The sequence below is a fragment of the Elgaria multicarinata genome, chromosome 2 (assembly GCF_023053635.1).
Source record: "Elgaria multicarinata webbii isolate HBS135686 ecotype San Diego chromosome 2, rElgMul1.1.pri, whole genome shotgun sequence".
NCBI classification, from domain to species: Eukaryota; Metazoa; Chordata; class Lepidosauria; order Squamata; family Anguidae; genus Elgaria; species Elgaria multicarinata.
In genome coordinates this window covers 84436575-84461792 of record NC_086172.1, presented here as the reverse complement: position 1 = coordinate 84461792, position 25218 = coordinate 84436575, and the positions used below count along the sequence as shown (strand labels likewise).

Below are 25218 nucleotides of genomic sequence, written 5' to 3'. Positions count from 1 at the left end.
AACATCATAGTGAGTTAGGGAGGGAGGGGAATGAGTTGAAACCTGCAACACAAATGTGTCAAACCTCTCAGACAGAGAGTGGGGGAAAGGTTTTGAAGAGCCAGGCAGAACTGTCAGTGCAGGAAACAGCTTGAAATGCAGGTCGTCTGCAGCCCTTCGACTCTTCCCCACTCTGAGCTAAGCAGATGCCTTCGACAGCACACATGCCACACACAACAACACAATCGCAGAGGGGCGGCATTTATGCCTGGGAATCTCTACCCATTGCCCTGGGAAGAGCAGGAGGAGATATTTTGGGATGACCCTTATGCTAATCCCAGTGGGAGTTTGCCTTGTTTCCTGGTAAACAATGGAAGAAGTAAGCCATGAAAAACGCTCTTCTTTTCATTATAATGGCTAGGTAGGCAATCATTCGGTCAAGAGACAGCACTCTCTCTCTCTCTCCACCTCACTCCCTCTCTGCTTTGTTTAAATGAGAAGAGTGTAAGGTGAGAACATCTACAGCCCAAGGAGGTCATGGAAAAGCTTTCTTCTGGGATATGCTATCTGCATCTAAGGCTCAAATGCCTTTTGTGCAGGATTTAATCAGGGCAGGGGCTTGTGTTGAAACAGTAATTTGGACTGAAAGGTCCCATAAAATGTTGCAGCTGTCTATTCTTCCCTCTCTTACCATGGAAAAGTATGGAGTCTCTGTCCTATCTCCCAGCACGTTCACTCTGAACAAAGATGACTTTAAGACTGCACAGCAGGGCCAGAAAAAAACTATTCCCAGAGGGAGGCTATACAAATGTAGCTATATCTTTCCATAAGGCTGCTGAGTGAAATGCAGATGAATGGAGAATGGAAGAAGAACTTTGAGCGTTGCTGCTTTGGCTACATGATAATCTACTTACTAGATTATCGGGTGGCCAGAACAGCAACACAAAACAGTGTCATGAAAATGACAAGACCCCCTCCAACGAGCAGGAAAACTGAATACTTTTTCATAACTAATATTTCCATTTTACAATATTGGGATGGTTTGAGAGAAATTTCTGTGGACAAATAGATGCAAGCGCATTTTGCTGGAATGAGTCACCTACACAATTTGCCCATGGCACCTGCAAAAACTACATGATTACATGTGACAGGAGGTAGAGGAGAGAAAGACCATGAAGGGCTTTGCTCAGATTCCTAGAATTTGCTCAGATCTAATGCCTGTTTGCCTGGATGTCAGAAAGATCTGGATGCCCACTAGAAAAGAGTGTAAGATTGTGCAGGCAGAATTGTCTTGAAACCAGGAACATCTTACCTATCAAAGCCAAAACAAACCCAGAATCTGGAATGACATTGGTTTAGTATTCTTTTATGTACTCCAGCCTTCCCCAACCTGGTACTTTCCGGATATGCTTGACTGTAACACCCATCATTCCTAACCATGCTGGCTGGGAAAAAGGAGAGTTCTAGTCTAACACATCTGGAGGACACCATATTGGGAAGGCTGCTGTACAGAATGGTGGCCAACATTTGGAAAACAGCTCTTTATGCTCCTGCCACACTGTTAAGTTAATTATTGGACTTCAATTTAAGTCTTCTAGATCTTGATGTGCTCCTTACGACAAGCCCAAGTCCATGCTGAATGCATAGCCCATTCACATGGTTATTATTCAGGGAAGAAAGGTGAAGGAATTCAGGAATTCAGATTTCCATGACCCACCATAGAGAAATAAACTGCAATCTTGTAGAACCTTCAATGGTGAAAGAAAAGGTACACAATCTGTAAGGAGAGTATTACGTCTAAGAACTACCGAGGTGCAAGTAATCTAACTTGGTTCCCTACTCCTCCTGGCAAATCCTAAGTGGCAATTATGATTCCCATTTGGGATCAGGCATGGACTGGTCATGAATTGACCAGAAAGCTTCAGCTATTGGGTGATATAGAAATGAAATAAATAAATAAACTGGTTTCATGAAGGACAAGGAGGCAGCATGTAACACTGGTTTCTCTCTCTCTCTCTCTCTCTCTCTCTCTCTCTCTCTTTCTCTCTGTGTGTGTGTATGTGTGTGTGTGTGTGTGTGTGTGTATGCAGACTCATCTCAAGTTGCTACTCAAAGAACTCATCTTGAAAAATGAGATAAAAAGTTACAAAAGTAAACAAAACCAAATAACACTTGCAAATAACCATTTGGCCCATCAGAACAATACTTTTCATATTCTTATTTTTTAAAAAACTAGCATAACGAACTATACATTACTTGGAAATTTCTAAAACAGCATAGTAATTTTCACATAATATCCCTTGTGTGAGCAACTGAAGTAATCAGGACTACAGTTATAGCCATTATAACTTGTTCCTCTAAATGTAGGGGTTAAAAAAAGTAAATATATTACATAGACCAAAAGTAAATAAATTACACAGACCAAACTATTACTTACAGCCAGAGGGAATACAAAGGACTGGATTATGAAAGTACTGGTCACCCTTCCAAGGACACATACAGAGAACTCTGTACAAAGCATCCAGCCAGCTAGGGGCAAGAGGGGCAGACAAGGACAATATAGAGGATTCAGAGGTTAAAGAATGTACATGGTTTTGGCAGAGACTGAAAGAAGTGGAAAAAGAGATGGGTGGGCTCCTGTTTGGGAAAGAGATATGTGATTAAAGCCTAGACTAAGCACAAAGTCTGCGTGCCTCCATCATTTAGGGAGTAAATTTAGGAAGATGGTTCCTTTAATGAAAGAAGTACGGGAATTGCACTGGCCCCAACACAACAGATACTGGAAATTCAATTGGGAAAATACAGACAGACACAAAAGCATTTTAAAGCCTTGCATCCTCAAACTGAATGAGCCCACTTGCCAAATGAGGTCTAATCAGTTGGCCACGCTATTCATTCCATCAATGCTAGGGTGACCATATGAAAAGAAGGACAGGGCTCCTGCATCTTTAACTGTTGTATAGAAAAGGGAATTTCAGCAGGTGTCGTTTGCATGCATGCAGCACCTGCTGAAATTCCCTCCTCATCACATTCCCTCCTCATTAACGCTGCAGGAGCCCTGCCCTCTTGTCCTGCTGAAATTCCCTTTTCTATACAACTGTTAAAGACACAGGAGCCCTATCCTCCTTTCCATATGGTCACCCTAATCAATGCAACAGCTTCAAACAGCAATGACTCCGGGCAGGGCTTTCCATAACCGCGGTCCTTAAGAGGTTATAAAGCCCCTTTCATTGCAGTATTTCTGGAAAGGTTTATTTCTTGGATTTATATCTCATCCTTCCTCACAATGAGCCAAGGGTGGCAACTTCTATAAAAGACAGCACACTGCATAAACAAGATTCAATTCAACACTCTAAAAATACATATGCATAATAAAATACAGTAAAACCATCAATACATTCAATCAAAAACAGAGCACTTGCCTATTCCCCCCGAAAATCCTGCACAAATAAACATGTTTTTAACTGATACTTAAATGACAACACCTGAATCTCTACCAGAAGAGCATTCCACAATCAGGGTGCCACCAACAAAAGAAAGCCCTGCCATTTCCAGAAAAGTTGGAAGACTTTATGTTTCATCAAGCATTTGTGCTGGTTTGGATGTAATGTTCCTACTTAATAATCCATATTTTATTAAGCACTCCCCGCTCTCCTTTAACCCTGCAATCCTGGTCTCTTTAAACCACAGTTCCCTGTTACAGGGAAATGATGGTTTAATGTCAAACTACTAACCAGGATCGAACTATGGAATAGGAACCTGGTAAGTAAATTGACACTAAACCACAGGTCCCCATTTCAGATGAAACAGAGAACTGTGGTTTAACATTAGGCTTGCAGCATAACACTTCCCACTCTTAAGAAATGTGCAGTCATGGATTCATAACTGAAGACAATGGCTCTAATATCTCATAGAGATTCATTAAAAATTAAAGCAACGAGGAGCGTGAATTACAACGTTCAATTCACACACATCACTGTTTTCAAAAACAGCAAGATTACATGTCAACTTACACAGGGAGGTCAGCATTTTTTGTTAAGAGCAAGGCATTTACTTGCTCTTGTCTTTAAAGCAGTTTACAACAGGTACAGACATTTGGTATCACACATAAATGCCTGCAGTATCTTTCCCTTCAGAGCCACCTTAGGGTCTGAGGAAACACTCAGCAACAAAATGCTCTCAGGAGAGCCATCTCCTGTATCACTGGCCCCAGGCAGAATCAGCAGTAAGAGGAAGCAAAATACTCCAATCAGCACCAAGCAGCTGAGACTGTCAACAGCCATTTTACTTTCCCACAGTGCTGCAGAGTGATGCTACACAGGAGGCATTGTGGGAAATTAAAATTTTAAAAGGAGGCCAATAGCAGACATCAGTGGTATTGGCCTTGCCAGGATCCTGGACCTCAGCAACTGCCCAAGAGTAGCACATGCCCACACATGGCACTATTTCTCGTTTGTATATACATATTTATTAAATTGCTTCTAGTACAGAAATATCTTATATACATCAATAGCATTAAAGGGGATTGATCTTGAAAAATAATGCATCTCAGCCATAATTCAGTACAAGAAGCAGCCCACAATACACATACTGCATATTGGGGAAGCACATGTTTCCCTAAAGAATTTGAGACACCCTGCAGGGAACAGCCTCCCCAATAATTTCAAAATAGGTGCCGCCCCTCCCCTGTTAATGTGTTTACAGCAGGTCCCATGTGCAGAATGTGGGACCAGCTATGGATTTCAGGTTTTAGCGGTAAAAGCAAGAATTCTTGGATGACATTTGTATGTTTCTCCTCACAGATCCCACAATGTTAAACATGATTCATGCAAAACCATGAAACGCAAACAGGTCAAAACGTTGACATTTGTTTTCTTTTAGTATTTGCAAAATGTAATTTATTTATACAGTGTTTACTGTGCTTTACCCTCCAGGGTGGAAGCCCATGGAGAAAACAGTAAAATATATGTTGCCAGCTTGACAATAGAGAGGCCAGCTGTCCTACTTTACAGGAGATAATCCTCTACTTTGGAGAGCTGAGAGGACAGTCCTGTATTTCTGATATTTATATGCCAACAAAGCCACACACCCCCAAAGACAGCTCACAAGCACAGCACTTAAATTAAAAGTAGGTTAGAATAAGAATGTTGTAAAGGCCTGTTCAAATGCTAATAACGACAGGCCAGACATATATCCATTGGGAGGCTGTACCAGAAACATGGGGTCACTACCAAAAATGCCCTGTTTCTAGAGCTTACCAATCTAATAGATTTTGATGGTGAGCTTGTGAGCAGTGCCTCTGAGGTTGTCTGTAAGGCCCAGCTTGTCCTTCTGTTAACCTGGTAATAAACCCCACCTTGACTTGAGCTCCCAAACAAACTGGTAATCAGTGCAGGTGATGGAGCTTTGCATGAGGAGCTTAATAATAGGTCACCCAAACAATCACCAAGGGAACCAGAAATAATGAAGGCCTCAACCTCTACAATGAGAAGACAAATAGAGCAGAGAAGCTTCTACAAATTGCTGGGATATTTCCTATGTTTGCCTTTGAGCTACAACAAAGGACAAATATCCTTTAGCTTTCTCCTTTGGTGGCAAAACACTAGCAGTGCAGGCACCAGTTGTACCTCTGAGTCAAGAGGAAAGTCTGAACACAAGCTGCTGCTTCACTGAGCCAATTCAGAACCAGGTAAGGATGAGGATACTCACCCCATGAGGTGAGGACTACATAAAAAGCAGTGCCAAAGCTCTCATCCTTCACACTTGCCTCACCAGGGTGTTTTGCACAGTGGAATACTGCTGTGTATTCACTTGGGCAGTTTTGCAGTGCAGTGGGAGGTAATCGGATGTAAGAAAGGTCAGGCTTAATTTGAGAGACATTTCTAGAAATAGCTTTAAGAGGACAACACATGGAGTGTTGTACCACAGGTGAGTACAGCTAGATTATTAACAACAAAGTGTAGCAGCCTGTAATTACTGGCGTATTTAAGGCCTTTACTGGTAAAGGCCAAGACAGTGAAACAAAATCAGCCCGGAGTTCTGAGAAGTGCCGGATTCCACGGCAGGAACTGGGCAGGCTCCCAAAGTTAAAGTGCATGTGACTATATTAAGAAGAGAACCCAATTAAACTGATTAAAAATGTCAAGAAAAACAACAGAAGGCAACATTACAAGGAAGGAATGGAGAGGTTTGTTGGGTTATTGTGCCAGAACTTTTCTCTCTCTGGAACTCTGTTTGTGCTCAGAAACAAACACACATCACACAGGTCTTACACAGCAGAGCTGGTTTATTTCCTTCAGGCTTCTGTGCAGTTCAATTCAGATCAGTTCAGATCAGCACACTGAGGCATACACAGAGAGCAGTGATCATAGAGCAGTGATCAGTAAGCAGTGATCAGTTCCATTTTACACAAGTGAGAAACTATATACAGATCTACACAATTCTTATCTACATTACATACAGCTGTGATGAGGCTAACTTAGAATCTTGGCAAGGTTCCCAGAACAGCCTCTATCTCAAGGTAATTGCCCACAGATAGTCTTTCTCTGTTTAACCCTGAAATAGCCATACACACACAATTTTAATGACTAAGCAAGTATTTCTTTTCATATACTTAACAGTCCTCCTCTTGCGCATGTTGTTTAAATTGTGTTACAATCTGAGACCCAGCTTTAAAAGCATCTCTTTGTGTTTTACCATTGATACTGGTTTTGTGAATAAATCAGCCAACATCATTTCAGATGGACAATATTCAAGCTTAATCCAGCCCTTCTGAATTATATCTTTCACATGAGAATAACGAACATCCACATGTTTAGTTCTTGGTTTACACTTTTCAGATGTAGCCATACTAATACATGCCTGATTATCCTCAAATATGGTTACTGGTGTCTCAATTTCCAACCTTAGATCAGCAAATAATTGTTTATACCACTCAATCTCATTACAAGCCAGAGATAAGCTGATATATTCTGCTTCTGCACTAGAGGTTGCTACACAATTTTGTTTTCTTGTATACCAATCAATCAAGGATTGATTGTAAAAGAATGCTGCTCCACTGGTAGACTTTCTATCAATTGCGTTAGCCCAGTCAGCATCTGCATAAACACAGAAATTTCCATCTTTGTGTGTAGATATTTCCAATTTGTAATTGATTGTACCTTTTAGATATCTCAATACACGTTTTACAGCTGTCCAATCAGTTACAGAAGGTTTTGTCATTTTTCTGCTTAAAAGATTTACAGCAAATGTAATATCTGGTCTACTTAGGTTTGCTAGATAAAGTAAACTTCCAATCACACTCTGATATTTCTGTATGTCTTCCATTTCAGTACTGTCTGTCTGATTTTGAAAATCAGTGACCATAGGAGTGGCAACAATTTTACAATTCTCCATGCTGTGTTCTTCCAGCAATTTTTTAATTTTGCCACTTTGTTCAATCAGAAATGACCCTGTGTTAGAATCTTTTGAAATTTGCATTCCCAAATAACTTTTCACTGAACCAAGGTCTTTTAACTCAAAATGTCTTTGCAGCTGGTTTACAAATGTGTTTTTCTGTTCTTCTTCATTAAAAACCAGTAACAAATCATCTACATAAATCAGCAAATACACTACATTTGAGCCATCCTGTTTTGTGTACAAACAATGATCAGCTTTGCTTTGTTTAAAACCCATTTTGATCAATACATTGTCCAGTTTCTTATTCCAACACCTTGCTGCTTGCCTCAAACCATATATGGATTTTTTCAATTTACAAACTAACCCTGGATTTTTAACAAAACCTTTTGGTTGAGTCATGTAAATTTCCTCAGTTAAATCTCCATATAAGAAAGCTGTTTTGATGTCAAAATGAAATACATTCAATTGTTTTTCTGCTGCAATTTTTAACAAAAGTTTTACACTTGAGTATTTTGTTGTAGGTGCATAAACTTCTTCAAAATCTATTAGATATTTTTGAGCAAATCCTCTTGCTACCAATCTTGCTCTGTAACGTTCCACCTGTCCTTTCTCATTTTGTTTTACTTTGAATACCCATTTACAGGTAATGGCTTTACGACCTTCAGGTAAAGGTACTAGCTCCCACGTTTCATTTTTTTCCATTGCTCTGATTTCCTCTGACATTGCTTCATGCCAGCCCTGAGCTTCTGTAGGTTCCATTTCCTGAATTTCCTCAAATGAAGTAGGTTCATAGGCTATTAGTAAAGCTCTATGAGAAACCTGTTTGCTTTGGTATTCATCTGAATAACGAATTGGAGCTTTGCGTTCCCTTTCTGGTTGCTTTGGCATAGTTACAGGCACAGTTTCCTCCTTTACAGTTTCTTCCCCCTCCCTCTCTTGCTGAGATTGTTCAGGAATTTCTTCTGTTTCTACAGCTTTCTGTTCTACAGGCAAACTTACATACTGTTTTGTTTCCTGCATTTGTTCATGAAAAACTACATCTCTGCTCACAATTACACTTTTGTGATATGGAGACCACAAACGATAGCCTTTTGTTTGTGTATCATATCCCAACAGTTTACATTCCAAACCTCTCTGAGCTAGTTTTCCTGGTCTGTTTTCTTTCTGAATATGAGCAAAACATTTACTTCCAAAAACCCTTATATGTGACACTCTAGGTTTTCTTTTGTAAAACATTTCATATGGAGTTTTTTCATGTACAGAGTGGTAAAGCCTGTTTAACAAATAATTTGAGGTGGACAAAGCTTCTGCCCAGAACAGGTTAGACAATCCTGACTCTTTCAATAGAGCTCTTAACATGTTCTGCAAGGTTCTGTTTTTCCTTTCTGCAACTCCATTTTGAAATGGTGAATATGGAGCAGTAAGGTCATGTTGTATACCCTCATCACTGAGGAATTTTTTAAATTGGTTGCTGAGAAATTCACCTCCCCGGTCCGTTCTTAGATTAGCTATAGGTTCTTTAAATCTATTTTTACTCCACTTAACAAACGCTTTAAACTTTCCAAAAGTTTCACTCTTCTGTTTTAACACATACACAAATCCAAATCTACTGTAATCATCAACAATAGACAAGAAAAATCTGTTTCCTCCTTGACTTGTCTCAAAAGGACCTGCAAGATCTGCATGTATTAATTCAAAAATTCTTTTTGTTGTTCTCTCACTATGTTTTGGAATGTTTGACTTATGACACTTGGTTTCACTGCATACATTACATTCTACATAGTTAGAACATGGTTTGATTTTCACCCCTTCACACAATTCTGGAATCTTAGAAATTGTTTTATAGTTAGCATGACCAAACCTTTTATGAGTTAAATGGATGCACTCTTGGTGTGGTTTGCAATTGGCTATTGTTTTTGTTGTGACTTTGCTGGCTACAACTTCATTTTTTGTACAAGTATTAATCACATACAAAGAATCTTTCATTATTCCCTGCACACACACCTTGTTTCCCTGTTTTATAGTACAATTTTCTTCAGTAAAACAAACCTCATACCCCATTTCTGTTAACTGAAACACACTTAGAAGGTTTGTTTCTAATTCTGGTACATATAAAACACTTTGTAGTTCAACTCCCAGACAATCAAAATATACATTACCCACACCACAAATCTGGATTTTTGTTCCATTTGCAAGGATAACACACTTTTGCTCTGAAGTAGAAGTTTCCAAGGTTACAAATGAAAGTTTGTCTTTTGCCATTCTTATTGAAGCCCCAGAGTCCAAAAACCAAGGATTCATTGTCTCTTTGACTCTTGCTAGAAGACACTTCTTTGTTGACTCAGCTTCATTCATGCTGTTCTCTTCTCTCCACTTTGCTGTCGACTGTTTTTTTTTCTTGTTGTTGCAATCCCGCCTTAAGTGTCCTGTGGAACCACAATTAAAGCATTTCCTTGCCTTTAATGCAGCTACCACGTCAGAAGATTTATGGCTTTGTTGAAATTCAGCCACAGGAAGTTTAAGGCTCTGTTGTTTTGAAGCTTGTCTTCTTTCATAGGTTTCCAGTAGTTTTCCAGCTACATACTCAAGGGTTAAATTTTTCTCCTCTTGACTTTCCATCATGGTGACAACCGCATCGTACGATGAATCAAGACTTGACAAAATCACATAGACTTGGTGTATAGTTGTAAACTCCATCCCTCGTGCCCTGAGTTGATTGAAGATTTCTCTCATGCTTTTCAAATGGTTTGACATAGACTCCCCTGGTTTCAGCTTCATTCCATACAGTTTCCGGGTTAGAATTACTTTACTGCCCGCTGTTTCTCTTTGATATACAGCTTGTAGCGCATTCCAGCACTCTTTTGATGTATTCAAAAACTGAATGAAGGAAATTTGAGAGTCTTCCACAGCTAATGCAATAACTGCCATTGCTTTTGCATCGTCATTAAACCATTTAGCATTCTGTGGATCTGCTCTATCTGGTGGATCCTCTGTGACTACATACCACAGTTCAGCCTGAATCAGATACATTTGCATTTTGTAAGACCATAATGCATAGTTAGAGTCATTCAGCTTTTCCAACAATTGATGCAAACCAGACATATTAGCTCCTGCCATTTCCTCTGCTTTAGGAATTTGTATCTCACCGTCCTCCTGCTCAGAGTCCTCCTCAGAGTCAGCCGACTGAGATTTTTCCTCACTTTGCAGCACTGGCTTTAGCTTGATGTCTTCCTTCATCAACAGTTTTCTGTTTTAGCAGACTCCTGGTTCTGGTTCTGATACTGCACCGTTCCCATCAAGTTCTGGTTCTTCTGCCTGGATTAGGCTGGCGTAGGCTTCCTGGACTGGACTGGGCCCATAACCTTTGTTGGGTTATTGTGCCAGAACTTTTCTCTCTCTGGAACTCTGTTTGTGCTCAGAAACAAACACACATCACACAGGTCTTACACAGCAGAGCTGGTTTATTTCCTTCAGGCTTCTGTGCAGTTCAATTCAGATCAGTTCAGATCAGCACACTGAGGCATACACAGAGAGCAGTGATCATAGAGCAGTGATCAGTAAGCAGTGATCAGTTCCATTTTACACAAGTGAGAAACTATATACAGATCTACACAATTCTTATCTACATTACATACAGCTGTGATGAGGCTAACTTAGAATCTTGGCAAGGTTCCCAGAACAGCCTCTATCTCAAGGTAATTGCCCACAGATAGTCTTTCTCTGTTTAACCCTGAAATAGCCATACACACACAATTTTAATGACTAAGCAAGTATTTCTTTTCATATACTTAACAAGGTTGACATCGAGATCAGGCACCGCCATACCATTTTTGTCCACCTCAAAGCCTGAAGGCCATGCAGAGAACAGAATTTCAGAAGCATTTCCATTTATTGCAGGTAACATTACAAAGAAAATGTGGTGTGGGTGCTTATGCAGATACTAAAAGTGGAAGAGGTTTATAGAGTAGAAAAGGTTATTTAATTTTTAATTATATTTTCTGATGCCACTCTCAAGAGGTCAGAGTGGGAGAACACACACACGTGTGTATATGGGGTCCCCAACCTTTTTGGCTCAATGGGCACACTTGGAATTTTGTTAGTATCATAGGTGCTCTCACAAAAAGGCTACTAGAGAGAATTGCCCTTTTGTAAAATGGCTGCCAAGGTGGGCATGGTCAGCCACAGAACACTCATTTCCCAGAAGGCAAAATGGTGAGACTAAAAGAAAAATAACTTGGCACAGGTGGGGGTCTGAGCTTCAAAACCCAAATAATGGGTGCTAAAGGAAAGCATTTCACTTTGCAGCATTCAAGTATCCCAGCTAAACAAGAAAGAAATAAAATAAAAATCTAGAAGGGCGGGGAGCCTGGTGGGGAGTCAAGAGAAGTATCAGTGGGCTTATTGGTGCCCATGGGCTCCATGTTGGAGGCCCCACTGAATAATCCTGCAAGGAACCCTTGTTATCAAACTAAAGCCTTTAGGGTTGCCAGGTTGCAACTTGGAGAGAGTCCCTCTTTACGTTTAGATTGGCTGCTTATCTGAGAGATGAGACAACTGCAACTTATCCTGCTCACCTCTCCCCCACAATCCTTTTACCTTCTCCCAATTGAGGCCTGATCCAGTCAGACCCTTATGCATGGAACTAGGCCAATGGAGCCATTTTGGAAGAGTGGCCAAACGGGATAGGATAGAGGCCCCCAACTTTTTTGGACCCAAGGGCACATTTGGGAATGAGAAACTGCCGCTTCTTATTAAGAAAAAACAAATATTTCCAACTTATTCTAAATGTTCTCATCTTGTGGCTCAAATTAGTGCAGGTCTTGTGGAATTCTTCTAAAATTGAGAGGTCCCGTGAGATCTCGTAGTATGAGTTTTCTCACTATAAAGCACTAGTACTTCTACATGGAGTAAATGGCTGATCCAGTGGATCTTCCCTTTCTAAAGTTCCAAACACCCCAAATTCAGATGTGTTCATACTATCAGCAATGGGACTAAGAACAATGTCAGTAATTCTAGCCAAGAAATCCAAGACTACCTCACAAACTTAAGGACTGGATGCTTATAGAACAATGATATGCATGTTTAATCAGAAATTAATACCCACTGTGTTAAATAGGGCTTTCTCCCAGGTAAATGTGCACAGGATTGCAGCCTTAAGTAGCTATAAAATACTATGTCAACCTCATCACAAATTTCTGTATAACTCAATTTTTAACAACTGTGAATGCTTTTGAGTCCTAGCAATATAAAAAATGCCCCGAGTCTTCTAAGCAACACCTTCTATCTCAAAAATGAAAGGATTTTTAAGGAAACTGTATCAGGTCAAAATTCCGATGTAAAAGGAAAATCCCTTTCCACTTCAGTTACTCACAGCTTTAGCTTTATAGAATCTAGTTTTTTATTTCCTTTTGAAATTTATAACCACCCCGATCTCTTCCATCAATGGACTCTCGCAAAGGCTTGCAATTGCAAAACATAATAATAAAACATCTCTAAAATAAAATGCTGTTAAACAGCAAGTTCCTTTATTCAGGAGTTTCCAAGAAATATGCTCCCCGTGCGTGTGCGCGCACACACATACAAAATGGCATTGTGGCTACTTTTCCACATCAGAAATGAACATAAGAATCAGCTCTCTGTCCCAGCCAGGAAAAGGATGTGGGGAGACACATTTTCCCCATGGCTCCAAGACAAGCCAATTCCATGCCCCAGCCGGACTTGCTTGCTGACAGCTTATGCAACCTTTCTAGACAGAGGTCTGTCTCAGTGTGGATCACCACAACCAGAATGCGACTTCCTAACACCACAAGCTACAATTGAAACATTTGTGACACCAGCAGCATAACTCTCACATTACTTTAAAAATATACCTAGCACCTACATTTTTAAAAACTTTAGAATAAGTGCAGGGGTCCTAATCCAGATTGCACCCTAGTGTACGGGTTGTGGGTGGAGCTTTAGCCCTTCCTATCCTGCTGCAATCTCAATCTGGATTGGGGGTGGCTGTAATATATACATTGCCAATAAGTGATCCACTTGTTTTAATAAATTGTAGGTGGGGTGGTGATGGAGTGTGATCCAGATTGGACCATAGCTGGCGGAGGATTAAAGGCTGCCTACCCCACCCACTCAAGCTAGGGTCCCAATCCAGATGAAGGTCACTGTGCTTACTAGCAGCTACAGCTTTAAGTAATGTGTGTTTCAGGTCACAGTGGAAAGAGCATGCTTTGTATTCATGTTTGTAAGTTCTGTTCCCATGGACAAACTTTGGCAACTCAGTTATGAGAATCTGTGCTAGTGGGGCAGAGAAAGATCTCTAGATGAGATTTGGAGAGGTATTACCCATCACACTAGAGCAGACCACATTGAGCTGGATTGGTAAATCTTAAAGCTTTCCAGATCTTCCCATTAGCCTAATCATGCATTTTGGGACCCAATTTTTACCCATATATTTATATGGTGATAGCACGGCTATTAAAATCCAGTCATGGATTTTGGCCCACCAACTTAATTATTTATTTATTACATTTACATACCGCCCCATAGCTGAAGACCAACAGGCCAGATGGCACTAATGGTTTGACTCCGGAAAAGGCAGCTTTCTATATTTATGAAGGACTGTAGTGCTTAGACCTGATTCAGTATCACAACCACAGAAATGGACTTAAATATGGTGAATAATATGGTTACAGCTGGATGGACAGGTTCCTTTTCTTTTTTAGAGACTGTTTCTAAACAATTGCTGACCTTTCTTAAATAGTGTCCAGGTACTCAACCATTAATTGGCATCTCAACTGATGCATCTTAAAGATCAGCAATGAAAGCTCCCAGAATGGGCAAACAACAGCGGAAAAGTGTTAGGCCATAGCTCGAGTCAGTTTCCCCCTCTATTTTTGTAATTTTCATAAATGTTGCATGCTGAACAGGATGGGGCGGAGGGCTGAAATGAAAAGGGTGACACTCTTTTCAGACGATATTGTCTTCAATGGACACATGGAATGGGGGAAGCAGCTCATTGGCCGCACCACAACCTTCATGAATGCCACTAAAGATTGTCACAACAGAGCCAATGCATGTATGGTTTGCTTCAGGCAATCTGAATTGCAGCTTTTTCAGGGTTCCTCATTGTGTAGAGGAACCTGGAAATTATAGGTGTTAAAGTCCAACAAGTCTGGAGGCAGCACCAGGTTGAGGAAGGCTGATGTAGAGCCTTAAATGTAGGCTGACCATATGAAAAGGAGGACAGGGCTCCTGTATCTTTAACAGTTGTATTGAAAAGGGAATTTCTGCAGGTGTCATTTGTATATATGGAGAACCTGGTGAAATTCCCTCTTCATCAAAACAGTTAAAGCTGCAGGTGCCCTGCCCTCTTTTAAAATGGTAACTCTAGTATAGCTCCTGCAGCTTTAACTGTCGTGATGAAGAGGAAATTTCACCAAGTTCTCCATATATACAAACGACACCTGCTGAAATTCTTTCTATGCAACAAAGATACAGGAGCCCTGTCCTCCTTTTCATATGGTCACTCTACTTAAATGCATACAATTGTATCCATGCAATCTGTGTTCCAACCTTCAAATGAAGGTGTAGAGGTTGGGGTGGGTGAAATCTTGCTCTGGCCCTCTACATGTTCACTGGAGCCTGGATATTGTCTGAAAAGGGCTAGGGTCATAGGAATCTAACAGGCTTCCACCACCACGGCAGCTTGGAAACATGACCATGTCGCTTGCTATAAGGTTAGACCAATCTTCTCCAACCTGACTCCCTCCAGATGTGTTGAACTACAACTCCCATTATCCCCAACCATGCTGGATGATAGGAGTTATAGTCCAACAATCTACAGGGTGCCAAGTTGGGGAAGACTGGTTTAGACAAAGCCCTATATTTTTTACTGAGTAACAGCTTTATGCTGTTGCAATTGACGGATGAAACCATTTAACTTTACAACAGGTCCACAGGACCTTAGTTCTTTGGGTTTTTCTACTAGTTCTCACTTTTTCTCTCTACACATTTCCCCCTCAATTGCAGTATGTAAGCTATCCCACCATCTGCTATGTGAAATACAGTTCATGTGACCATGGAAGCAATTTCAGTTCCCATCTGCTACTTTGCTTTGCTTTTGTTTTTCACAGGATCCCACTTACAGTTACTCCATAATAAGAGCTTTTAGCCATAGGACTCAGCTCAGTGTTGCAAGCAAGGCAGCACCTGGGCAGTGGGTGGATGTCTGAGCATACACGCATGGGTTCTTCTCATGTGGAAGCTCTTGCTGGTTCTGGATACGATCACATTCAATATGACAGTGTTAGAACCTCATGTAGGTGCCACATTTATGGGACGCACCGGGAGCAACGGAATGTCTGTCTTCAACCTGTGAAATTCCCTTGACCATGAAACTCATCCTCCCTTTCTTGTCTAAAAAGGCAGCAATTGCAACTCCTAGTAGGGCATGCTGCAAAACGGACATATTCTGTAATGTGAAAATGGAAATTAGCAAAAGCTGCATGAGAGCTATATAAGTGATCTGGGTTGCCTACTTAGTGGTGGACAGAGCTACTGAAGTGCTATTATTCATTTGGGTTGCTTTTTAAAATAAAATTCCTGATCTCCTTTCACATTCCAAATAGCCCTTCCTCCTAGATTAAAGTTCTGAACTCAACATAAATATTAAGATGTACAAGGCTTGGCTAAAATATTCACTTTAATTGTTCGACTTCTCTTCATACACTCCAAACAAAAGTGGAACGCCTTCACTTGCGTCAAAGAAAGTAACCTGCTAACTTTGGAATTAAACTTACTCTATGGGGAAGCAGACTATGTTCTTAGGGTGCCTTCAGCCCAAGCACATCCCCCACATTGGCTGTGATTAAAGAAACCAGATCATCTCTGCAGTGGCTTGTGAAGACGACCTCCTTTCTGGGGCAAACAAAATTAATAGGGAAGCAGAATTCTTTGAAACCTAATACCTAAAAGCTGGCTGTATTTTCAGCCTCAGCATGTTTCTCCAGTTTCATCAGAAAATCTTATATATACTCAGGCAAAGCTGCTCATGATTGGGGGATGTTCATGATTGGGGAAAGCTGTCAGTAATAAAAATGTTTTCAAACGGCACCGTTCCTGAGGGATATGAAAAGTCACCCAGGACTATTAAGGGAGATTGAGAGTGTATGCCAAGAACTAAAGGGCCAGTGAAGCCAAAAAGTTCGTGAACGGGTTCCGTCTACACATTCTAGCTCAGCACTGGTTATTTAACTCACAGTGAGCCATGATGCCCACAGGCGTCGTTGCACATGCCACCCTTGCTCAGGGTTTCTCACATCATGCGAACCTGCTGAGCATGGGTTATGTGAGGGTTGTTTAACCCTCATATAACCCACACTTGCTGGATTCGCACCATACAGCACCCGCTGAGTGGGGGTTGGATATTTAAAGTGGTGGCTGCATGCACTACATCCTCCCTGTAAGTTAAATAACCCATGGTGTAGAGAGAGCTTTGGCTATTGGGCGATATATAAAGGTAATGAATAAATAAATGTAGTGTGAACAACTCCTGTCCCACTGGGGGGGGGGGGAGGGAGGGAGAAAAGGGGGTAGTAGAAAGAGAGAGAAGGCGGATGGGGCTCTGCTCCTGCACTGCCAGCATGAGCTCCCCACCCCACAAGGTTTCTCAATTCCTACACTAGAATTTACTTTAATTGCCAGGTTAAACAAGAGTAATTAGCATGTTTCTAAACACATTGCCCCCACTGAACTAGTGGAAAGCCAAGTCCACCACTGTAAGCAATTGCTTTGAGGTAGGAGTTGAGGAGAAGCAAAGACTCTACCATAGTTCGAGATAGCAACCTGTACTTTTCACCTCACTTTTTAAACAGTTCATTAACCCAGAGAAAATGTCTATGAAAGGAATCTCGGATTACTCATATGCTTAACATTTAAATAAAGCACTTCCCATTATTTACTTCTCAGTAATCCTCATAAAAGCTTAATAAGGCAGCCTTCCCCAATCTGGTGTCCTCCAGATGTGTTGGACTACAACTTCCAGCATGCCCCACCCAGCCTGCCAGTAGTCCAACACATCTGGAGAGCACCAGGTTGGGGAATGCTGCTATATGGTAAAGGTCAGCACTGTCACCCCTTGCATTACTGATGTGGGGCAAACGGTGAGAAGGAGCAGCTTGCCTACAGCCACCTAAACTAGCTCTCAATACCCTTTGTAAATGTTCAAGCCCATCATTTTCAACTTACTTCACTGATGCCTGGAGGACAAGAATGATACACCTGCAACAGCTTTTGCAAGATTGATGTCTCACTCCCTCACTGTTATCTGTTATGGTAAGAGATATTTCCTTTTAGTGCTTCATAACAGACACATATGGAGTAAAATATTTCCTTTAAGTAGTGTTACACTCAAAAACGGAAGAATGATAAATTACCACCAAGAACGCTTTACCCACCTAGCTTTATAGTAAGTTCTTATTTGTAAGAGTAGCAGGACAGTTTAAACAGACATGCGAGTAGGCTACTGTGGAGCACCAACATATTCCCAGGTAAAGATGAGTGAGAAATTCATTCCATTGAGATTTTCTTTTAAATGGCTTAACCCAATCTCCACCCCCTGGAGCTAAACGAAGAACCAAATGCAACTTGTGGCTGGAAATCTGTATATTTCTGAGCTTGTGATGAGTTCCACGAAAAAAAGGGGAAATGCATTTGACAACACGCACACATTTGGAAAATGTGCAAATAAAACTGCATATAATTCTTTCATGCATACAAACAAGACTTTAGTCAGTGGCTGCATTTGGACAACACAATAAATGGTGGGTTAATAGTCAACTGCACAGTTGATCATCGAGAGGGTGCTCCCCACACGACATGATTATAATCAACCATGGTGTGAAATAAGGCCAGCGTCAGTTGACTATTAGTCAACTGTGTGTCTGACTGATGCATCCCCCTGCTCAGTCCTCCCACTGGTATCCCATCAGCCATTGCAAGTTCTGCTGGCTGGCCTAGAGTGGCAGCCATCGCTTTGGTTGCTCTTGCCAGGGGACTCTGTCGTTGCTGAAAATAACCAACTGTGTGTGATGAAATAGTCAATGGTGCCCAACATATGACACAATATATTCAAAAAATCAACTCTGCACAGTGTTTGTTATTTCCGTTGGTTATTTAGGCCAAATAACCAACTGTGGTGTGAAAAAGTCCCAACAGACAACACAATAAACAGCCGTTTACTATTTAACCCACTGTTGACTATTTAACTCATTGCTGATTATTGAGTTGGCCGAACCCAGTCAGTGAGTGCATGCATACAAAAATGTGTACATTTGAAAAATGTGCACAAAATAGGTATGGATCTCTGGAAGAAAGGGGGCGGGAACCTCATACCTAACCAGAACAGAATTATCTTTACAGTGAAAAACCGAGAACCAACAAGATGGACCCTGACAGAGCCACTCATCCATATTCCCAGGTATTATGTAGTTCCCTTTTCATTAAATAATGCACCCTCTTAATGAAATATGCAAAGAAAACCCAGAGACACTAAAGAGACAACAGGAAACAGAAGCACAGAAAAGTGAAATGACTTGATCAGGGTACTGGTGATTTGGTCTGAGACAAAACTTTGTCTTATGAGCTCTTGCTCCAGGTTTGAGATAAGAGAGGTGATAATAGCAGTTTGATCTGTTGCATTGCCTCTGTGATAGATCATTTACAAATACAACTTATCAACTGATGAACTTCCTAGAGTAGAAGGGGAGGGACGCACTATCCAGCCCCCAGGAAGTGACATAACATAAGTGCCATGCTGGATCAGACTGAGGGTCCATCTAGTCCAGCACTCTGTTCACAGTGGCCAACCAGCTGTTGACTAGGGACCAACAAAGCAGGACATGGTGCAACAGCACTCTCCCACCCATGTTCCCCAGCAACTGGTGCACACAGCCTTACTGCCTCGGATAATGGAGGTAGCACATAACCATCAGGGCTACTAGCCATTGATAGCCTTCTCCTCCAGGAATTTATCCAACCCCCTTTTAAAGCCATCCAAATTGGTGGCCATCACTACAATTTGTGGTAGTAAATTCCATAATTTAACTATGCACTGTGTGAAGAAGTACTTCCTTTTATCTGTCCTGAATCTTCCACTAATCAGCTTCATGGGATGACCCTTGGCTCTAGTATTTTTTTGAGAGAGGGAGAAAAATGTCTCCCTATTTACATTCTCCACACCACGCATAATTCTCTATCATATCTCCCCTTAGCCGCCTCTTTTCCAAGCTAAACAATCCCAGCTGTTATAACCTTCCCTCATAGGGGAGATGTTCCAGCCCCTTAATCATTTTAGTTGCCCTTTTCTGCACTTTTTCCAACTCTATAATATCTTTTTTTAGGTGTGGTGACCAGAACTGTACACAGTATTCTAATTGTGGTCGCACCATAGATTTGTATAAAGGCAGTAAGATACTGGCAGTTTTATTCCCAATTCCTTTTCTTATAATGCCTAACATGGACTTTGCCTTCTTTACAGCTGCCACACACTGGGCGGACATTTTCATCGAGCTGTCCACCACAATCCCAAGATCTCTTTCTTGTTCAGTCACCGCCAGCTCAGATCCCATCAGGTTATACTTGAAGTTGGGTTTTTTTGCCCTAACATGCATCACCTTACACTGCTTACATTGAACCACATCTGCCATTTGGATGCCCACTCTCCCAGCTTGGAGAGATCCCTTTGGAGCTCATCACAATCCCTTTGTGCTTTAAGAACCTTAAATAATTTGGTGTCATCCTGGGACACAATCCAGCCATGGCCAGGAATAAGGATGGGCAAACAAGTGATATTGTCTTGTTGCTCATCTCATGTCCTATTCCCATTTGCACCTGCTGCTGCTTGCTTTGTGCAAATGAAAAACTTGTGCGAATCAAGTAGCAATTGAATGGAACTTTGCGCAAATCTCTCCAAATTTGTATAAATATCCTCCATGGACTAAAGCAGGCCTGATTTCGCCTGCTGAGGAAATTTGCGCAAATTGAACTGGGAATTGGGAGCAAGACAAACATGAGCACATGTTCAACAAGTTACAAATATTTTTTGGCAGACATGTGCTCACACTCACACTTGCAGCTGCAAACGGGGCATGCTCTCATGTTTTGCAAACAAAAACAAAATTCTCATACATCCCTAGTCAGGGACCCGACAAAAGAAGCAGAGTATTTCCGAATACCTGTGGATGGTTTCCTGTCCTCACTAGCAGGGAGAGACAATTGAGAGTTCCCAGCGGAGTTAGCTGAAAATTAAGATGCAACCTGGAGAAGTGGGGGAGCATATCTGCTGGTTGTTTCTAAGAGCCAGTTAGCCCCACCATACTCTGCTTGTAAATGTGCAAATAAAGCAAACCTACAGTCTCCAGTGCTCTTTCATCCAAAGGAACCTAACCCAGGTAATGCTGCCCCTGGAATATCTTACCACTCAAGGAAGTGGGAATGCATAGCACTGGTGGTGTTAAGAAGTGGAGTATTGTTTCATTTGAAAGAAACTGAGGATTGGTGTAAATTGAGCCAGGATGGAAGCAACAACACTCCTAGTAGAAATGAATTCCCAGAAAGGTAGCCATGTTTGTCTGCTGAAGCAAAAACAATATTTATTTATTTATTTATTTATTTATTACATTTATATACCACCCCATAACCAAAGCTCTCTGGGAGGTTTTATGCATCTTCGACAGCTTTCCACCACCTGGGCCGCTCCAGATGTGTTGGACTGCGACTCCCATCATCCCCATAAACCTAGCATAGTTGTGCTGTGAGTTTGGCTGGATTGTTTTGAATGCTCTGCAGGGGGCCGTTAGGGGGAATAAGAAAGAGAGGAAAAGAAGTTTATATGGTTTGAAAAGGGGTAGGTAACTGGGTTCCCTCCAGATGATTTTAACTACAACTCCCATCAGCCCCAGAAAACTAGCATGGCCAATTGTCAAGGATTATGGGAGCTGTCATCCAAAACACCTGGAGGGTACCAGGTTACCTACCCCTCAGAGACAGCAAAAGGCAGAGGGGAGGGGGCTGGGAGGCTCTAGCTAGAACTGAGGCACAATTAGTCAAGGTGTTGGCCATAGATTAAAGCAGGCTTAATCTATTGGGAGAAGGGGGAAGCATACATTGCAAGGATAAATCTTGTGTGTGAGAAAGATGTGTGGGATTCGAGGAGCGATGTTCATTTCCCTTTCAGTCAGCAAAGGATTTGGGGGCATGATCCTTTTAATGACAAAGTTGCTTTGTAAATGCAAAGAGGTATTGGGGGGGGGCATTATAAGCCCCTTCTTTTTATCCCCTTCCACACTTAAAATGCATGAGTGAATCTGCAAGGAGATTATTTCCACACATGCTTTTAAAGGTGGTTTTTTAATGCTAATCAAAAGGGCAAGTCAGCAGAGAGAGTGTTGGAGAAGGATACAGAAGGTCTAACTTAGAATCCCTCCACAGTCATAAAGCTCATACAGTGACCCCAGGCATATGGTGAACATAAAACAAGAGCCAGCATAGGGCAGCAGATAAGAGAGTCTGACTTTGGAGATCTGGGTTCAAATCTTTGCCCAACCCATGAAACTCACTGAATGGCCTGGGGCTGTCTTCACAGTGTTGTTGTGAAGATAAAAGGGAGACACAAAATACATGCTGCCCGGAGCTCCTGGAGGAAGAGGGGGATTAAAATGCAATAATAAAAAGTAAATAAATTAATAGCTGCAAAGCAACCAACTGGGAGCCAGTTTCTGTTACACTGCTTTGTCCTGGTGCCTCCTTATTGCTTGGATCCTGGTAAAGAATGCAGTCACTGATCTAATCCTGACAATTCTTATATTCTCAAGCAAGAGCAGCTATAAACTCAGGATCACTTAACACATCAATTTCATGTTGTTAAAAAGAGCCTGAATATGTGATATTGCTTTGTAAATTTAACAAACGTTACTGAGCTGTGGGGGAGTCTGTTGTGTGTGTGTGTTTTAAGATCAAAACAGACCACACAAGACTGAAACCGGCTCATCCCTCCGCTAACACAAGAAGCGAGTAACACATGGTCCCAGCCCCACAATCTAGGTTAGATTCAGAGCAACTCCACAATTTTTACATCAGTGATCTTTGTCTGACTCCCAAGTCGCCTAATTTAGTTGGGAAATTACTTTTCCCGCCTAAATCAAGCTGCCGTAATGAAGAAAGCTTGCGAGTTAACCAGGGGTGGTTTTTTGAGTAAAAGGGACGGTGAGCTCAGTTCAGTTCAGGTACTCAAAACAAATGCCTAGGCTCCAAACATGCTCAGAGGCACCCTGTTCTTTCATTCCACGTGTTTGCCTTTTGCACCTGGCTCTGGCCAGTGTACCTGCGGGGGGGGGGGGGTTCTAGGAAAAAGATCTGACACTCCTGCAGTCTGCCCACCCGATTACTCCCTGGGACGTTTTCAGCGCTTCTTTCCCCTTAACAATCTCCGAATTGAGCCAGCAGCAGCAAGGGGGGAGGGACCGGAGCTCCTTCCCCAGACCTCGCAGTACATTCACGACGAAGCTTTCCAGTTGCAAATCTAGGGCGACAGGGGCTGCGGCAGGAAAGGAGGTCCCAGCCCACGTGGGCCACGCTGACGGGCTCTACCCGCTGCCCTGAATCGTTGAGGGAAACTGAAATGTCCCCCCCCCCGAGCCCTCCCCCACCCCCGCTCCACCCGGGGCAATTGTGACTGCGCTGGTTCCGCGGGTGTTGCGCCGCTTGGTTCACAACAACCCCGCGTCCCTGAGAAGATTTGATCCGGTCTGGAAAGTTTAGTGCAATGGAGGAGGTGCCGTCGCCGCCAGCCTGCGAGGGGCGATTTCCTCAGCGTGGGGAGAGACAGAGGACAAGTCAGTCCTCACGTAGAAGGAGGGGCCCGGATTGGGTGGGGACGGAAGGGAGACCGGGCTTTGGAGGGCAAAAGTGCCGCTTTTCTCTCTCAGCTGCTGCGAAGGAAACCCGCCGCCGGAGGAAGTGGCCGAGTGGTACCTGTTTTGCCCACGGCGCCCTGTCCCAGCACCACCAGCCTCAGGGTCCGCCCTGGGCTCAGGCTCACGGACCGGCGCAGGGGCCGCGGGAAGCTCATGGCGACGGCGGCGGCGAGGGAGGCGCGCTCGGTGGGGGCAGCCGACGGTCAGAGCGCTGCTGCTGCTGGGAGCTCCATGCGCCCGGGCTCCGGCTCTGCCACTAAACTCGCGGGCGAGCAGCAGCGTCGGCGTCCGTGCGAGAAGCGGAGAGGCGAGCTCCGCCCAAGAGGGGCTGTGCTGCTGCTGCCGACGACCGACGACGACCGACGACGCGCCCGTTCTTTCTGGGATCGCAGCAGCCCCCGAGAGCGCAGAAAAAAGAGAGAGAAAGAGTCCTCCTCGCCACCCCCTCAAGAAGACGAGGAGATGGATCGTGGGTGGCGCAAAGCTGCCCTCTGTGCGATAACCCGAAGAAGTCTCTCTTTCTCTCTCTCTCTCTCCTTCACTGGGCACGAGGGGAAGGCAGGAACAGATCAAGGCCATGATGGGCCCTACTTTGCCCCCCAAACTCATACATGACATTTGTGCATGCACACACGCAGTCAACTATGTTCAATAATAATGCAAAAACATTTCCCATTATGTATTTTATTGGAAATCATCTTCCATGCTTTCCTGGAAGCAAAAGACTAATATCTCTTTCCTGGTAAGAACTCAGATACAGACATAAGCGTACCCTTTTACAACACGCAGCGCAGAGACAGAGAAAAACAAACACAAAAGGAAGCGCTCGCACGCGCTCTGTCTTCACACACAGAGAGACAGACAGTCAGACAGGCATAGATGGACTCACAGCCTCATTCAGCCACAACAGCGAAACAGGACACAACACATAACAGAGCTAGTGCTGTCCCCCAACCTTGCCTCGCATTTCTCACTGGATGGTCTGAGTCACTCCCTCTCAGCCTAACCTACCTCACAGGATTGTTGTGAGGATAAAAACGGGGAGAACTTTAGTTCCTGGAGGAATTGCAAAACATAAATATTATTATTATTTATTTATTTATTTATTTATTTATATAGCACCATCAATGTACATGGTGCTGTACAGAGTAAAACAGTAAATAGCAAGACCCTGCCGCATAGGCTTACATTCTAAGAAAATCATAATAAAACAGTAAGGAGGGGAAGAGAACGCACCAATAAATAATTCTATACTAGAAAAACAGCTTTGTCTTATATTTTGTTCATACTAACCACCACCCCAGCATATAAAATGGCCAACTGGACATTGCATTACTGTGCAGGTGCACTAGAGACAAATATATCTTATGGAGTACCCTGAGGAGGGAGCCTGAAGATTGACACCAAATCATTCATATTCGACATTCAAAAATGCTTCTCATATGCCACCCATATCCCTTTAATGTCCACATGAATATCAATTCAAAGAAACTTTATTAACAGCAAAAACAACAGAGCTTTGTGACACCTTAAACATTTAGGTTTATTCTGGCATAAGTTTTTGTGGACTATAGCTCACTTCATCAGATGCAAGGAGTATTATGAGGATTTTCATGTTTATATGCAGTACATGGTGTGGGGAGGGGGGTTAGAAAATTGTAAACAATGAAGTCAGAAGGAGATTAAATGCACAAAGTATTTAATGAAGGAAAGCTCTCTTTTTTTACTTTTTTGCATGAAATTAGACCTGAGCTAAAAATAATAACATAAACTCCTGTCATTCTACTACGCACTGGGCGTGTTCAGAAGACATTTTAAACCCTGCTGGTTAAGGCTTTTGGTTAAGCATCAGAGTTCAAGGTGTCATGTG

The 25218-nt window shown here is 42.4% G+C and overlaps 1 protein-coding gene across 2 annotated transcripts in view; it reads right to left on the bottom strand.

Annotated features, from left to right (window-relative positions):
* LOC134393679 (ras-related and estrogen-regulated growth inhibitor-like) overlaps nt 1-23573 on the bottom strand; it is a 37007-nt gene extending 13434 nt beyond the window's left edge. For both annotated transcript variants that reach the window (XM_063118741.1, XM_063118742.1), the window contains exon 1: nt 23407-23573. In XM_063118741.1, the coding sequence (XP_062974811.1) occupies nt 23407-23503 (97 nt within the window). In that variant the 5' untranslated portion in view covers nt 23504-23573. The remainder of the gene's footprint in view (nt 1-23406) is intronic.
* Between the last annotated feature and the right edge of the window lie 1645 nt (nt 23574-25218).